The 16,729-nt window shown below is 53.6% G+C and overlaps 1 protein-coding gene across 12 annotated transcripts in view; it reads right to left on the minus strand.

The window, feature by feature from the left end:
* MPRIP (myosin phosphatase Rho interacting protein) overlaps window positions 1-16,729 on the minus strand; it is a 167,978-nt gene that overhangs the window by 45,386 nt on the left and 105,863 nt on the right. For all 12 annotated transcript variants that reach the window (XM_023507425.1, XM_003800721.3, XM_012811981.2 and 9 more), the window contains 2 exons: window positions 7,934-8,085; window positions 3,223-3,307 (listed from right to left, as the gene is read on the minus strand). In XM_023507425.1, coding sequence (XP_023363193.1) covers window positions 3,223-3,307; window positions 7,934-8,085 — 237 coding nt within the window. The remainder of the gene's footprint in view (window positions 1-3,222; window positions 3,308-7,933; window positions 8,086-16,729) is intronic.

Genomic DNA, 16,729 nt, shown 5'->3' on the forward strand with positions numbered 1-16,729 from the left:
CTCTTACACACCAGACCCAGCTAGCAGACCCCCTGCACACACACACTCTCATGTGCACAGTCCCACACACGCTCTCACATGCCAGACTAAGCTAGCAGGCCCCCTGCACACACACACTCATGTACAGTCCCACACACACTCGCACATGCCAGACCAAGCCAGCAGGTCCCACATGCACACACACACTCTCATGTGCACACTGTCCATACATGTTCTCACGTGCCAGACCAAGCCAGCAGGTTCCACCTACACACACACAGTCATATGCACAGTCCTACACATGCTCTCGCACATCAGACCAAGCCAGCTGCCCTTGCAGGAGGTAGAAGCAGTGCTGCCAGCAGGAGGAGTGCCTATGGGGCAGCATTCAGGCAGAACCTGTGTATGCAGAGAACCTTGACTGTATGGACCCAGCACACAGACCCCCAGGGCTGAGGTCCCCAGCTACCCTGCAGAGCCAGCTCATACCCTGGGTCCAACCACTCTGCCAAGGAGGCTGCCAGGAAGACAGCTTCAGTCCCTTTAAAAGAGCAAGGCCTGTCTCTAGGGCATCATATACAAATACCTATTTCCTGCTCCCCTCCTATGACCAAGGCCCACATTCAGAAATCCACCTTAGCCCTTCTCCAGCTTGAGGGTCTTGGTGAGAGAATTACAGATGACACAGGCTATTTTCTCACATGTCTCTATAAACACAATGGCAAGTACAGTGTCATCCCAAGGTTATCAACAGTCTACCTGGGCACCTTACCACCCAGTCTCCCCAAGTCACCTCCCAGGGGAGGCCACAGGTGCCCGAACCTGCATCAATAGGAAGGGGTGTGAGCACTCCCATCATATACCCCCAGGGCTTAAGGGGGGGGGGGGGGGGGGGGAGTGTTGCCTTGGATGGGACACCAGGTCCAAGCTATTATCAGCTTTGCAAGGATTCCCAGCCAGGATGGCAATTCCCACAGAACTAGGATGTCCCCAGACTGCTCAGAGCTGCCACCAGACAGAAGCCAGACTGGATGCTCCCTTGGAAGAAGTCAGCCTCTCAGAAAAAAGCAGTGAAGGTATCTTCTGACAGTTTCCTGAGGGCTCCAATGACCTAAGGAGACCCGGTCCCAGGGCCACCTGTTCCTCGAGCCACAGACCTTCCTGATGTACTCATCCAAAATAACCTGCTAGCTACGCTGGATGCAAAGTCATCTTTAGTCCCCCAACCCTTACCCCTCAGCAGCAAAGCAGATGTCACCAGAGCCCTACTGCAGATGTCACCAAAACCCTCTGGAGGGGTTTTGGATGGGGCTTTCTCCCTACTTCATTGGCAAGCACACACAGCTGGGGACCCAACAGGAAGGGAGGGTTGAGAATTTGAGCAGGGGTGGCAGCTGATAACCCCCCCAAAACAAAGATTCCTAAGGAAAGAGAAGAGTGCATAGTCCAGTGGCACTGGTTTCACTCACACTGAGTAGAGAGGTGGAAAATGGCAAACCTGAAAGGCTAGGAGAGGGAGAAGCTGGCTTCTCTGAGCTCTGTCAGATGAGTGGGGGCCCAGGCAGGCCCTGCACCCCTGGTCAGGGAGACACAGCTATGGGCCTGGCTTATACCCAACCGTCCTGATCTGCACTCTTCCCACCCTGCTCACACCTGCAGGGTCAACATTTCCTTCTGCTCCAGGTTTTCTTCCAGCATGTTGGAAGAGGTGCGGAAAGAAGAGCTCCCTGGAGCCCATGTCCCAGGCCTCTCTCAGCCTGGGCTTGACAGGGAGCCCTGTCCTCACTGAAAAACTATCTGTTCCCCAATCCATAGCCTAAGCTTCTGGAAGCAGTAGCATTAGCTCTCCTACCCAAGCTCCTTGAGGCAGAGGCTTGATTTAAGAGAGCACAGCAGAGAGTCCATGCTTCAAATACTCTGCTAGTTACACCTGAAACTCTCCCAACCCATGCTGGGCCGTGGAAAAATAGGTCAGGTACAGCAGTGTCTTGGGTTCTTGCCTCGACTGGGGCCCAGAAGATGTTACACTTACCCCAGCCTCACCCTGGGCCATGAGAATGCCTTTGGGATCAGGCTGCGAGGGGAGGCCTGCCCCGCCCAGAGGCCCTGTCCCAACCCTAGTCCCCACCTGTCCTCTGCAGAGGCCCCACGCTGCCCCACAAGACAGAGAGATGGCCCCCAATGAAAGACCACAGCTTCTGGAACCAGCAAGCTCAAATGATATGCTCTTAGAAGACAGGGGTGGGAAGGAGAGACCCCACCAGGTTGGCTTCTCTGGGGCTTGGGAGGGGGCTGAGGTCTAAGCCCTGGGTTCTAAGAGACCCTCAGGGAAGTAGATGACCTCCCCAACCTGGACTCATGTGGCTCCTTCTACCAACCACAAAGCTAAGGCTTGCCCATGGCCAGCAGTAGCTGGGGAACAGAGTAGCCCTGGGGCAAGGGTGATGCTCAGCAACCATCCCCTGCCTGGGTTACACCTCCCATCCAGGAGACTCCTGTTTCTAAGGCGTCCCAACAGAAACGAGCATGGCCCTAGACACTGCTCGTCTGTCTGTGATTTTCTCTCTTCTCTCTCAAACCAGGTCTTCGGGTTAACTGTTATTCCCCAAGAGGAAGCTCCATTCTCAGTTTCCAGGAAGTGCTCCCAGTGCGTTTCTGCCACCTTGCCAGGGACATCTCCCTTCTAGCAAACGCTGGGCAGAGCATGCCAAGATGGCAGATGGATGACCCTTGGGCTGAGGATGGGCACCGGCTATACTCCAGGGCATGGAGGCTTCTGCTGCAGCCCAGGGTGGGCACATCTACACACAGCCCAAGGAGGTATAGACAGCAGGGCACCTGAGAGTCAAGGATCCCTGAGATCCCCTCACTCTGCTGGGACACCCTGGACTCCCCCTGTCCACTCCCTTGCAGCCCACTGTCCTTTCCTGAGGTGTGTACAGCAGGCTCCCCCTGCCAGTAGCTGGGGACATCCACCACTCAGCACCTACCACCCACCACTCAGCACTACAGCTGGCCCCACATCACACCCCAGGGCACACCCACAGGCTACCCTGCCCTGCTGTGGGTTCTGTCCTGTGGCTCAGAGAGGACACAGCAGACTGTAGCCCATGGAGCATGAGAAGGAAGAGTGAGTGGACTGATAACTGCTGCAACCCCCACTTGCCCCCCCCCCAGCACACCCTCACCTCCCTAGAGATCTCTCTTCTTCCGGGGCCCCAGGTTCACCCAGGGGACACCGACCTGCGGTGTGGGAGGCTCCACTTTCCGTTTCTTCTTCTGGTTCTGCTTGTTAGTCCTGGGATAGACCATGAGCATCTCCAGCCACCTGGGAGAACAGGGGACAGAGCACTAGGTCAGACCTGGCTCTTGAGTCCATGTTCTGCAGCCCAGGCTGGAGCAGTCCAGGCCCCACGTAGAGTAGCCCTCTCACCAGACACAGCAAGTCCCTGAAGAGCAAGCCAGGCCAATGGCCCTGCAGTGACCACAGTAGGCTCAAGGCATGATGCAGACTGCAGGCCTGACCACAGTATTCCGTTACTGACCCTGTCTCCAGGCCACCCCCTGGATGGATTGTGGCAAGTACAGATGGGCTGTAACTAGGAGCCACATGGGGCTGCGGAGGCAGATGCTGGCCCCAAGGCAGGAAAGGGGGTCATGGGTACTAAACAGCTTACCTCCCCAAACCACCCACTGCAGGGGTGGGTGCCTTAGCCCCTGGCTTTGGGGAAGGCCAGGCAAAGACGCCCAGGGACTCCCCACCAGGGCTGCAGCAGGGGAGGGTGGAAAAGAGCAGGCAGGAAGCTCAGCCTCTGGATCTGACCTGCCACCACCCATGAGCTCAGGTAGATCCTAGTCCTTCTGGGCGTCAATCTCCAGTTCTGAAATCAGGGGTAGGGCCAGATCAGACACAATGGCCACTGCTTCCCCTACACAGACCCTACAACAAATGAAGGGGCTGAACAGCAGCTGGCTGCCTCACGAGGACAGGACCTCATGCCAGTCCTGTCAGGGCTGAAGGAAGGCAGGCTGGGGAACAGGGGAGCAGGGGGGGAGTGGGGCCCTGCCCCTGAAGCCCCAGCTCTAACTCTGGCCTGGTGGTGCAAGAGCAGCCCCAGCGTCCTCTCCAGGAAGGCCCGCAAGAGACACTGCTCCAGATCTGTGCAGACTACCAGGGCCTATGCCACACCATGCCGAGACTGGGGCAGGGACAGAGGGCAGGCCAGTCACAGTTACTGGCCTGTGGGACAGACTCAGGAAGAGTATGCTGCTAACAGCTGGTGGCCAGGGAATCTGGGCTTGCTAAGGGGCTACCCTCAGCCTGGCTCAGACCAGTCAGTGACGCTGAATGTTCCATGAAGACAAACACCTGTGCCATCAGAGACCCACGCCACAGGTGCTGCAGGCCACTTCTCCATGGGTGCATCTGCTAAGCCAGCAGAGGGGCAGGCTTTGCCCACTGCTGGTGACCTTCTCATCAAGGTTGTCTGGCAGTAGAAGATACTGGGAGACAGCCTTGGTAATGCAACGTGAGTGCTCACACTGCTTGCAACTTGAATACTCACAGTGCTTAACAAAGACTTCCTACCAGGAAGAGCTGTGCCTGCAGAAGGCCACTCTTAAGTCACCTCATTCCCCAGGATCCAGGTGCTGTCAGCTGTCAACTACTAATAGGCCTCACAGGCTGGGCATGGTGCCTCACAACTACAATCCTAGCAGGCTGGGAGGATCCCTTGAGCTCAGAAGTTCCAGGCCAGCTTGAGCAAGTGCAAGACCCCCATCTCTACTAAAAACAGAAAAACTAGCCAAGCATTGTGGCAGGTGCCTACAGGCCCAGCTACTCAGGAGGCTGAAGCAGGAGGATTGCTTAAGGCCAGGAGTTTGAAATTGCTCAGTTAGGATGATGACACAGCACTCTAGCCTGGGCCACAGAATGAAGTTGTCTAAAAATCAAATAAGGAAAAAAATATATATATACCAAAAAAACAAACAAACAAAACAAAAAATAGGCCTCCCAGGATGGAGCCTCAAGGAAAAAAGAAAGCAGAGTTGCCACTGTGGTTGCTGGCAAAATGGAGGTACTGAGCTCTCCTGGGTTGGCCCCAGAAAACCAAAGACCCAGGAGGAGAAGGGACGGTGGTGACGGGCCTGGGTTGTCATGTGAAGCTTGGTCCCTTTAGGCATCTTACTCTCCATTCAGACTGAAGTCAGAGAGACGCTGGGTCCAGGAGCACACGATGGGGCCTGTCCTCTGCACTTGGTTCTCTCACAGAAGCCCAGTAAATGTCTTAACACCATCCAGACATGCTACAAGTGTTAACAAAATAAACTCCATGAAGAGAGGAAGGGATGGATGCGGTTGGTGGGTGTCAGGGAATCTTGGGTGAGTAAGAATGGCAGAAGGCAGAGATGAAAGGCAGTGCAGGGTCAGGGTGGCGCAGTTTCCCCTGCTCAGAGCACAGAGAACCTCATGTGCCCGCTCCCATGCAAATCCTACCTCCTCTAAGAGCTATGTAAAGTGTGGCCCCAGTAGCCCGCAGGCCCCTCCTGGTATGTGCGGATCAGAAAGAGAGATACCAACTTCCTCCACCTGCCTGGGAGAGACACACCTGCCCAGGTCTGTCCCTGACTCCCCTGCTCCCATCTCCTGGTGGGAGGTCTGTAACTCCTTGGGGGCTGGCTCTGCTGTGCTCAGAGCACTCAGATCCATGTCAGGGCCCCAGAGCCCAGGGATGAAATTACCAGGCATATGAACTGTGATGGGCAACAGGCCATGAGGGGTGGGGGGTAAGGGTCTGCAAGGGTGGGAGACGGAGGAAGTGGAAGAGAAGGCAGGGGCAGAAGCCCCCCAACTGCCTTAAAGAGCCTAAGTGTTCCAGAATGTGGGGTGGTAAAGAAGCTGTTGGGCCACAGGAGGTGCTGAGCCAAGCTGCCACCATAAGAACCTGTCTGCTGGAATGGGGCAGGCGAGGCCCAGAACCAGCAGGACTGGGAGGGGAGGGGGCTCATTCTGGCTCTGGACACACTACCAAACCACCACACAAGCCCTGGACCCTATAGAATGCCTTGCCCTACACATGCAGAGGAGGTGAAGGAGACTAAGGACCCAGCAGGACTCAGGCTGCCTGCTGGGAGAGCCAGCCCTCCTATTACCAAAGGACACAGCATGTCTATTTCTGGCCTGGTCTCAGAATGCACCACTCTGGACACTCCCCATCCCATCCTGGGGACCTCAGATCCCCTTTCCATCCCACCTGTCACCCAGACCCTTTTGGGACCCAGCTCCAACAGGGAGGTCCAAGGCTCCCTAGGGAACCCATCTGGGCAGACCAAGGCCCAGGCTATGTGTGAGGCCGGAGTGCAGAGGGTACCCCAGACAGGCTCCCACCACTAGGCCCTGGGCCTTCTACTGCCTAATGAGAGTTCTGGAGAAGCCCTGATATCCTTTTTTTTTAGAGACAGAGTCTCACTTTACTGCCCTTAGTAGAATGCCATGGCATCACCGCTCACAGCAACCTCCAAGTCTTGGCCTTAAGACGATTCTCTTGCCTCAGCCTCCCAAGTAGCTAGGACTATAGACACCCTCCACAACACCCGGCTATTTTTGTTGTTGTTGCAGTTTGGCCGGGGCCAGGTTTGAACCCGCCAACCTCAGTATATGTGGCCAGTGCCCTACTCACTGAGCCACAGGCACTGCTCAGAGCCCTAATATTCTTAAATGGTAGGGTTCAAGATTAAGATCAGGAACAGACACAAAGTGCTCCTCTAGCATGTCCCCAGAAGGAGGACTTTGGAGCATGGCACCCCAACAGAGGGTGCCCCCACACTAGCCCCCGGCACCCTCAGCACATGGACTGGAACTTCTGCCCACTGCCAGTGCATCCCTGCTCATGGGCCTCGGCCAGGGCCATGCTCAAGGAAACCTCCCATGTGCTCAAACTAATGGGCTCCGTGTCCCTGATTCTGTCTGCTGGGCATGGCTACAGACAGCCTGACCCCCAACACCCCTAGATATACTTCCTGCCTTCTTATCAGCCATGAAAAGATGAGAGGGCTTCGCCAAGACCCAGCTCCTGCTCCCTGGCCAGGCCTGATGCACCTGCTCACCTCTGCAGACCCTGCAAAGCCAGGGATATGTGGCTTTACACTATAGCCCCGCTCATAGTCCATGTGTACCAAGTGCCCCCCATGCTGGGCTGGGCGTACTCAGAAGGCAGATGCCACCATGAGCTCAGCAGACAGGAGCTAGGACTTTGGGCTGCATCATGACCCTCCTCCTACTCTCAGAGGAGTGGAGAGAAGAAGAAAGGTCCATTCTTTCTACTTGGACAAAAGAGCCAATTGGCGCAGCAACAGCAAAGGGGTCATCCGTGAAATACAAGGGACTGAGACACACTACCCTCAGGGCCAACACTAAGGAAGACCATATGTACTGAGGCCATCTTGAGCTTCCACAGAAGATGGAGCCCAGCAAGTCTTTGGGGATAGTGTGCAATGGTTATGGGGGTGGGCTGGGAACTAGAACTCTATCAACCCTGCAGGTGATGGGGATGAGATGGGAGTGGGGCAACATTGGAAATCGTTTGTGGACTTATCTCCCTGCGTGTAGACTGACAGGGGAGTTGGGGATACAGTGAGAATGGGGGTACAGAGGCCAGTGAACAGGCCTAAGAAAGGTATAGCGGCCTGGGACCATGAGGGAGGCCTCAGAGTCTAAAGGACATGAGTGGCAGCCGCAGTGAATGTGCAGAAACCAAGTCTAGTTTCTGGAGCAGTGACTGCGTACATAGGGATGCTGAGTAAGGAGACAGGGAAGAGCATAGGGATGCTGAGAAGAAGAGACATGTGGGGAAGAGAGCAATGACACCGACCCAACCACCAGCACATGGCCCCAAGTGGTCTGGACCCGAGGGTGGTCAAGAAGTGTGTCTTCCTGCAGCCCAAGCACGCTCACCCGCTGACGATCTCCTTGGTTTCTGCCCTGATGAAATGCTCCTTCTCAGGCGTCAGGATGCACAAGGAGAACTTCTGGCCTGTGCGGCCCTCCCCATCCACCACATCTGTGCACTGGTTCATGTTGATGGTGCCCTGAGGGAGGGTCGTGGGCTGCAAGAAGACAATGCCAGAGTCAGTCCCTAGAGGCCAGTCAGAGAGGGCACAGGTGTCCTGCAGCCCCAGGGCAACCCCAGACCTCCTCACCCTTGGCCTCCCTCCTCCAGACTCTCAAGATTCTATACACCCAGCCAGGATCTGGGCGAGGCCAGGCCAGGATCTCCCCAGAGGACACCCAATTGGACATCCCTTCCTGCTAGGACGACAATCTCCCACTCATAGAAGAGGGAAGGGGGCGACAGGAAGAAGACAGCTGGAGGAGGACAATGGCAGCCAAGATCCTGGTCTCAAAGGACTGCTGATCCTAAGAGAGCAGGGCAGTGTTTTTAAAACAGCAAGGTTATTTTTAGAGAAGGAGGAGGCTGGAAGAGAGCCACATCCCAGGAAGCAGGCTGTAGGCAGGGCAGCCCACCGGCACCCTCCTGGGCCCAGAGCAGCTCGATAAGGGCTGTCCGGCCAGGATAATTCCTAACTTTTTCTTATAGCAACAAAAGTTGTTATGACACTGAAATTAGGGAGAAAAGACCAAAAAAAAGGAAAGGAAGGCTTTGAGAAACCTGCTAAAACAAAGGGGCTACAGAAGGCTATCTGAAGACATCAAGTCCCACATCTTGGGCCTCTCACTCTCCAGATGCAAGGATGCTTTAGGAAAGCAGACAGGTCACATGGCTGCAACCAGGCATGCTGTCCCTGGCTCCCGCTGCCCTGAGCCCTCTGTACTGACGGTGCTTCACAGTACAGCTGCCTCTGGGGAAGCTACCAGCTTCTCCACCAAGCCGAACCCAAGAGCCCACAACTTCCACGGTCACCCTTCCTGGAGAAGCAGGTACTTGCTCATTGGATTTGGGAGATGAACAGTAGCCATTTGGGGGGCCTGCAGTCGGGCAGCCTCCACCACTGCCTGGCTGGGAGCTGCCCACTGAAGAACAGGACGTGGGTGCAGAACATGGGTCTGGCCCCCACACTGTGCTCAGACCAGCCACTCCCCACAGGCCTCTCTCTTTACTTGTCAGGTGCAGGTTGAGCTCAAGTCCGTAGGCTCTTCCTGTTACTTCCACCAAGCTAGCCTATGAGTTCCTCTGACCCACCTGCACATCCCTTGATGTCCATGTACAGGAGGCAGGCCCAATGGGCACTGGGGTGGCAGAGCACTTGCCATGTGCAGACTCTGTGTCCAGCTCTACAAAGTCTTCTCCTATGGGGCCTCAGGCCCCCTCTGTGAGCCTAGCTCAGAATGGAGGTGGCAGGGCTAGGCTCACAGGAAGGCTCTAACCTCTGCACTGACACCAGGGGGTATGAGGAGCTGCCCAGTGTTCTCCATCAGTGTAGGAGCCTATAGGGGCCTCTCCCTAACCCTCTTGGGAGCCTGGTGGGGCTGCCCTCCAACCAAGTAGTGGAGAGGTCTGTGGGGAGCAGGGGGCAAGGGCCTAGATCCACATCCCAACTGCCTTCTGGCTGGGGAGGTCCACACAGAGCACTAACCCCACAAGCAGATGGGTAGCACCTTGGTTCTGGCCGTCCCTACCTCCTCTCCCCAGCTGTAGCCCTTGCCTGTCCAGACCCTGGCAGGCCACACTAAGGCTGCTCTGCTGGGTGCCCACACACAGAAGAACAACCCCAGCATTGCCAAGGAGCCTCCTTCTCAAAGGCAGAGCCTCCTGTTTGAAAAACAAGGAAACTGATACCATGGGCCAGTGAGAGGACAGTATGTAGGCTGATATGGGGCTTAAAGCACCAGGCCCACTCTACAGATTCCATGTGAGGACTAGCTGATGTGGGGCTTAAAGCTCCAGGCCCACCACTCTACAGATTCATCATCAGAGTGAGCCAGGAGCAATCACAGAAAGACAGGGGACAGCCAGGCACTTTCCAGGGTGACTCTTCCTCTCCAGCCATCAATTCCCACCCCAGTCCTTGGGCCCTGGGTCTCCTGCCACTGACAACACATGCCCTGGATAAGTTTCTATCTGCACCACGAGCCTACCTTTACAAAATATAACATACAATGCACACATCCAAAGATAGGTTACATGGGGAAAACAGAGCACAGCAACAGAAATTTTATTACTTCCTTATCAGGGATCACCCTCAGGGCCCTGGGGCACAGGCTTCATGTGAGGCTGCTGCCCCTGGGTTCAATGTCACCACACTGCCCATCAGCACAAAGCCTGCAAGCACACCCCTCTTGCACAGCAGCTGTTTCACTGGGCACTTGGTCCCCAGCCAAAGACCCAGCCTTGCTGCTGGGCATGGCCCTGCATTTCAGCCTCCTCCAGGAGTAGAAGGGAACACTCACACCCTCTCTGCCTCTCAGCTTCCACACGTGTGAAATGGGGGTTCCATCTCCTTCCAAAAAGGGTCTCAGAAGCATCAGTGAAAGGCAAAGACATAGCAACCTAAACCAGGATTGAGAGAAATTCATATTACTCGCTCACTGTGTCAGGACCCTGCAATTATAGTCTCCCTCATGCCCCCTTTAATAATCCTCCCTGTAAGATGGGCATTACCTAATCCTATAAAAGACACAGAAGAGGGCACAGCCAAAAGCCAAGTAATAGTCATCCAGGACAGGAAAACTGACCCAAAACCCAATCTGCTCCCACGGGTCACAGAGCTTCCCATGGAGTACGAAGAAACAGCTTAAACCTCCTGCTCTGAAACCAGGTGACCTCATTTTTAGTTAACCCTAGTATTAACTTTTCTTTTTAATAACTTTATTGAGATTAATTCACATACCATACAATTTGCCTAGTTAAGATATACAATTCAGTGGCTTTGAGCACATTCAGAGTCACACAGAAGTCACAAAGCGTGAAAGAAAGACACCAGGATCGCTGGGAATCTGACACAGCTCCCAACACGGTCCCTCGAGACTGCAAAGCTATCCCTCTGCTTTCTGCCTCTGTATCTTTATCTCGTCTAGATCTCTCATACAAGTGGAATTCTGTTATTATACAACACGCAGCCTTCTGTGTCTGGCCTCTTCCACTTAGCAAAACTCCAAGGCACATCACCACTGCAGCATGTATCACCACTTCACTGGGATGGCTGAATAACATTCACCATGTGGCTATACCACATTTCATGTGTCCAGTCATCTGCTGACGGACACTGGGATGTTCCCACTCTGGCAAGATAGGCAGAGCTGCTACAGACACTGTGCAGGACCTGTGTGGTTGGTACATGTCCACTGCTCCCAGATGCGGGAGCAGACATGCCGGTCTGAGGGTAACTCCTTGTTTAACTCTCTGAGGAAATGCCCAACTACTTCCCAATCTCCATTCCCACCAGCACTATGTGAGGACGTGGTACTAACTCTGTAAATGACATTTATGCCTCGCTTCCAAGCAGGGCTCTTGGAGGACAGGTCTGTGGACATACTGACAACCTACTACAAAAACAGCTCCTTCCAATTCTGATGGTGCCACTGCCAGCAATGGCACTGGCCACAGTACTGTCCCCTCCCCATACCCCTGCTGAACACCACACCCCAGGCCACACCCTTCCCCTGCGTTCTCAAGTGGATCCTGCCAACGACACTGTTAAAGCAGGTGCAACCACCCCATCCTGCACAAGGAATGGCCAGCCACAGAGAAGCCGCAGCTGTACACCACCTAGCCAGCTTTTGGTCACGGCAGACCACATTGTGTGGTAGGACTGTGGTGCCATACTGCTGAGCCTTCTCTGTGCTGACACTTATTGCTGTGCCACGGCTGCCTGCAGTGCTCAGCAGTCACACCACAGACTGCAGCATGGAGCCGTAGGCCGTGCCACACAGTGTGGGTACATGGAAGGCGGTACGACCTAAGTTTGTTCAGGGTGCCCTGTGATGGCTGCACAAGGATGAAACTGCCACAAGGATGCATCTCTTGTCCCTCAGACGCTCTGGTCTGGAGCCAGCCCCTTGGCCACTTAGCCCCCAGGCCTCTCCCCTCCCCTGCCTCTGCCTACAAGGCAACATATATCTATCTGCATTCTCAGCAGCAAGGGCAGATATCTGGGCCGCAACCCAAATCCAGCCAGAGAGAATGCCTTGCCTCTTGTGCTGTCAGCAAAGCAGCAGCTCCAAAAAGCTCTCTGCCCTAATTTTGCACCTCCAGAGGTTAAGAATCCAGGCCTCCTAGGAGGTCGAGCTTTACCTAGTTTCCCTGGTTTCGGTTTGCAGGCCAAATTACAGGTTCTGTCCTTGCCTGGCCCTACAACCATCTGGAGCCTTGGGTCCTCTCTGGCCTCCACACCTGCACCATAAGGACAACTGCCAAGCCTGCAAACTGTTTAAGCAGGAAGGCACAGGGCAGGAGGCTCCCTCTAAGGGCACATACCCCTGCTGAAGCCCAGCCCTCCTCCCTGTTCTCTGTCAGCAGCCAGAGTGGCCCTAAGCCAGGGCTACTATCTGAGGACCCTCCACCCCTTCCTTAGCCCAAGTAGGTTCAGCTTCAGGAAAGCCAGCCTCTGCTTCCAGTTGACCCCTGGGGAGCATAAGGCGGCACAGGGAAAGAAGAGCCAGGCCAGAAAGAGTACTGAGTGGCCTTCAGTAGATCCCAGGCAGTAGCCATTAAAGTGCCAGCGGGGCTCACATCCCAGGCCTGGGTGGGGCTCTTCCCTTTTGCTCCCACTCCTCCACTGAAACAGGAAAACAAGAGAAGCACAAGAACAAAGTCTTTCCCCCAGGGCAAACAATTGCTCCCCAAGCCCCTAGACCTCAAACCTCAAGCCCCCTTAGGGCCACCTAGAAAAGTCTGACCCTGTGACTGGTCCCCCTACCCCTACCCCTTCCTCCTCCCTGGTCTTTGCAACCCAAGATTATCGGAGAACTTGTAGGCAGGGCCACCAGCACTGACCTATGGTCATGGTTGTGGTCCCCATGCCCACACCAGGCAGAAGGAAGCTGGGCTTGCCTGCAGAGAGCTGGTGGGCGGCTGCACTGGGGGCTTGATTCACCTGCTGCAGCAGGTCTGGAGAGGCCCTTCCTTTTTCTAGGACTGAGGCAGACAGCAGTCCTTGGGGAACACCAGCCACGTCCTAGGCACAGCTGGAGCTCGATCCTTGCAGAACCCCATTCCTAAAGGGTCTCCCCTTAAGAGCTGGCTCTGGGGCTATCTAGAGACAGCATGGGCTTTCTGAGGCTTTGGGGCTTCCCTGTATTAGCAGAAGGCACCTCTGAAACACAGAGCACTGGCTAATCCTGGGTGCTGGGAGTTGCCATGCACAGTGCAGCTCCCCCACCCCCCAACCACCCAAACCTGTGCTGCATATGCTCTGGTGGTCTGGGGGAAACTTAGGGGCAGCAAAAATGCCCACTGGGGCTTTCCTGGGGGTTGGAACCAAATAAACTTTTTCTTTTAAGGGAGAACAGAAGGGTAGGTACAAGAACAGGTACAGCAGGTACAAGAACCCTTATACCTGGTGTGCCAGGCCATGTGGCTACTGGCAGGGCAGCAAGACACCCAGGCCCCTGCCCAGTGGCCAAGTGTCCCCTGCCAGAGGAGCTTCCCTTGAGATGCTCTCACCACCCAGCCAAGGGTCACCTTCTTCTCAAACACAAGGGGAGCAGTGAGCAGACCCTCTCACCTCCCCAACCACAACGGCCAGCTGGAGGACTCATGACAAGAAGCTCAAAATGGAGCAAAAGCTGCAGAACATTTTGAGTGGCAGTCTCCAACCTTTTTGGCACCAGGGATCGGTTTCATAGAAGACAATTTTTCCACAGACTGGACAGGGAAGGGAGGGGGCAGAGGGGTGGTTTCAGGCTCATTCAAGCACATTACACTTATTGCGCATGCTATTTCTATTATTATCATATTGTAACATACAATAAAATAATCACACAACTCACTGTAACACAGAATCAGTAGAAGCCCTGAGCTTGTTTTCCTGCAACTAGATAGGAGTGATGGGAGATGATGGCACCTCAAGTGTGCTGCTCATGTTCTTAGTTCCACTTCAGATTATTAGCATTAATTCTCATCAGGAGTGCACAACCCACATCCCTCTATGCACAGCTAACAGTAGGTTTTGTGCTCCTCTGAGAATCTAATACTGAGGCTGATCCAATAGAAGGCAGTGATGGGGATGGCTGTAAAGATGATGAAACTTCATACGCCTGCCCACCACCCACCTCCTGCTGGGTAGCCTGGCTTCTAATAGGCCACTGCCCAGTGCTGGTCTACAGCCCAAGGAGTTGGGGGCCACAGGTTTAGAAGATGACCAAGGGGAAAAGCATCACATTAGATTTAGTAGTTGTTTCTTAAGACACCAAAATCACAGACAACAAAAGAAAAAACAAACTGGACTCCATCAAAATTAAAAACTTTTGTGCATCTAAGGACACTGTCATGAGAATGAGGCAATCCATAGGAGAGACATTAGTTGCAAATCATACATATGATAAAAGATTACTATCCAGAATGTATTAAGAGCTCCTGAAACTCAACAACAAAAAATGAAACCATTTTAAAATGGGCAAAGGATTTAAATAAACATTTCTCCAAAGAGATACAAATAGCCAACAAGCCCATGAAAAGATGCTCACCATCCCCCCCTTATGAGGCAAACACAAATCCAAACCACCATGAGACCTCATTTTACATAACAAGAGTAGTGATTAAAAACAAAAATGAAAAGAAAATAATAAATGTAGGTGGGAATATAGAGAAGCTGAAAACTTCATGCATCATTTATGGGAGATAAAATGGTACAGCCACTGTGGAAAACAGTGGGGAGGTTCCTCAAAAAGATAAAAACAGGCTCAGCGCCTATGGCTCAAGCTAAGGCACCAGCCACATATACCTGACTGGCGGGTTCAAATCCAGCCCGGGCCCTCCAAACAACAATGACGGCTGCAACCAAAAAAGAGCCAGGCATTGTGGCAGGCTCCTGTAGTCCCAGCTACTTGGGAGGCAGAGGCAAGAGAATCACTTAAGCCCAGGAGTGAGAGATGGCTATGAGCTGTGATGCCACAGCACTCTACCCAGGGCAACAGCTTGAGGCTCTGTCTCAAAAAAAAATAAAAATTAAAAACTTAAAATTAAAATTAAAAAAAGATAAAAACAGATTTACCATATGGTCCAGAAATTCCACTTCTAGGTATACGGTCAAAGGAACAGAAAGCAAGGACGTGAATAGCTGTTTGTGCACCATGCTCACAGCAGCCAAGAGGCAGAAGCAACACAGTGTCCGCTGACAGACAAAAAACAAAGCAGTACGTACATCCAGAGGAGTATTATTCAACCATATAAAAAGGAATAAAATCCTGACTCATGCCACAGCATGGATGAACCGTGAGACACTATGGAATGAGCCAATCACAAGACAGACTCCATATGACTCCACTTCCCTAAGCCACCTAGGAGTCCACTCAGAGGCAGAGAGCAGAATGGAGGCTGCAGGCTGGGGTTGGGGGCAGTGATTAATGGGTAGTTTCAGCTTGAGAAGATGAAAAAGTCCTGGGGGTTTGGGGAGGTGGGGACGGCCGCACAGCACTGAGTGTAAGCCTTAATGGCACTGTACTGCACACTCACAAATGGTTGAGATGGTCAATTTCACATTACATGTATTTGAATACACACACAACCAAGTGTCCAGGCCAACTCAGATGACACAAACCTTGGTAAAGCATAGAGCGAACAGAGACGTCCAGGCCAGCACACTCCTTGAGTGAAGTGCCCATCCTACAGATGAAATCTGGCACAAGTGGCTTAGAGTCCTGCAACCACTGCTCACAGCAGCCTTGCATGAGGCTCTGCAACATGGGCACAGAGCAAAGGCCCTGGCAGGCTGCCCCTCCCACGCCTGGCCCTGAGCATGTGAGCAGGAGCAGCAGCTTCCCAGAAGCACAGGCCCGTGGGCTTTTGCTCCTCCCCTCTCCCTCAGGGTATCAGGTCCCACCCCACAGCCAGACCTCAGTGACTTAAGTACGGCTGGTGATCACAGGTACAAGCCGCATATGGAGGGCACTGGCAGAGGTACCAGTCTCTGATTCAGCCAAGACTGGCACAGTCTGGGCCAGGATGTGCCCTTCCTCACTCCTACCCAGCACCTACACCCCTTCACGCCCAGCAGTAACTCTTTTAAACTCACTAGACAAGTGTTCAGGTGGAGACCGAGTTGTTCCTCAAAGGCTTCCATCAACCCACAGAGGTTTGCTGAGCCCACCTCGGGCCAGATGAGGGGCTTGCCCTTGGAAAGCTCATACCAGTCTTGTGGGATGGTGGGAGATTTTTTTTTTAATATTTTAAATTTTTTTTAATTAAATGGTAACTATGTACATTAATGCACTTCTGGGGTACAGTGTGGGGTTTTCACACACAATCCAAATCACTTCCATCAAAGTGGTTAACATAGGGGAGATTTTAAAAAGAGAAACACTTCATGGTTTCAAGTGGTTGAAATGCTAGAGGTGAAAGAGAACAGGTTTAGCCCCGCTTAGCCAGAGGTCAAAACAGAGACTGAGTGGAGGAAAGGGAGGCTAAGGCCACGGGGTGAGGTCTGCTGGCCTGATCTGAGGATATAGCAGCAGGTGACAGCAGTGGAGGGGAGAAAGAAAAGGAAGCAGCATTCCAAGACAGGGACACTAATGGCACACAGGGACACTGGTTGGAAGGGGTGTGTTTTGAAGGACGCTAATGGCACACAGGGA

The sequence above is a fragment of the Otolemur garnettii genome, unplaced genomic scaffold (genome assembly GCF_000181295.1).
Source record: "Otolemur garnettii isolate 467f Iridium unplaced genomic scaffold, OtoGar3 scaffold00182, whole genome shotgun sequence".
NCBI lineage: Eukaryota > Metazoa > Chordata > Mammalia > Primates > Galagidae > Otolemur > Otolemur garnettii.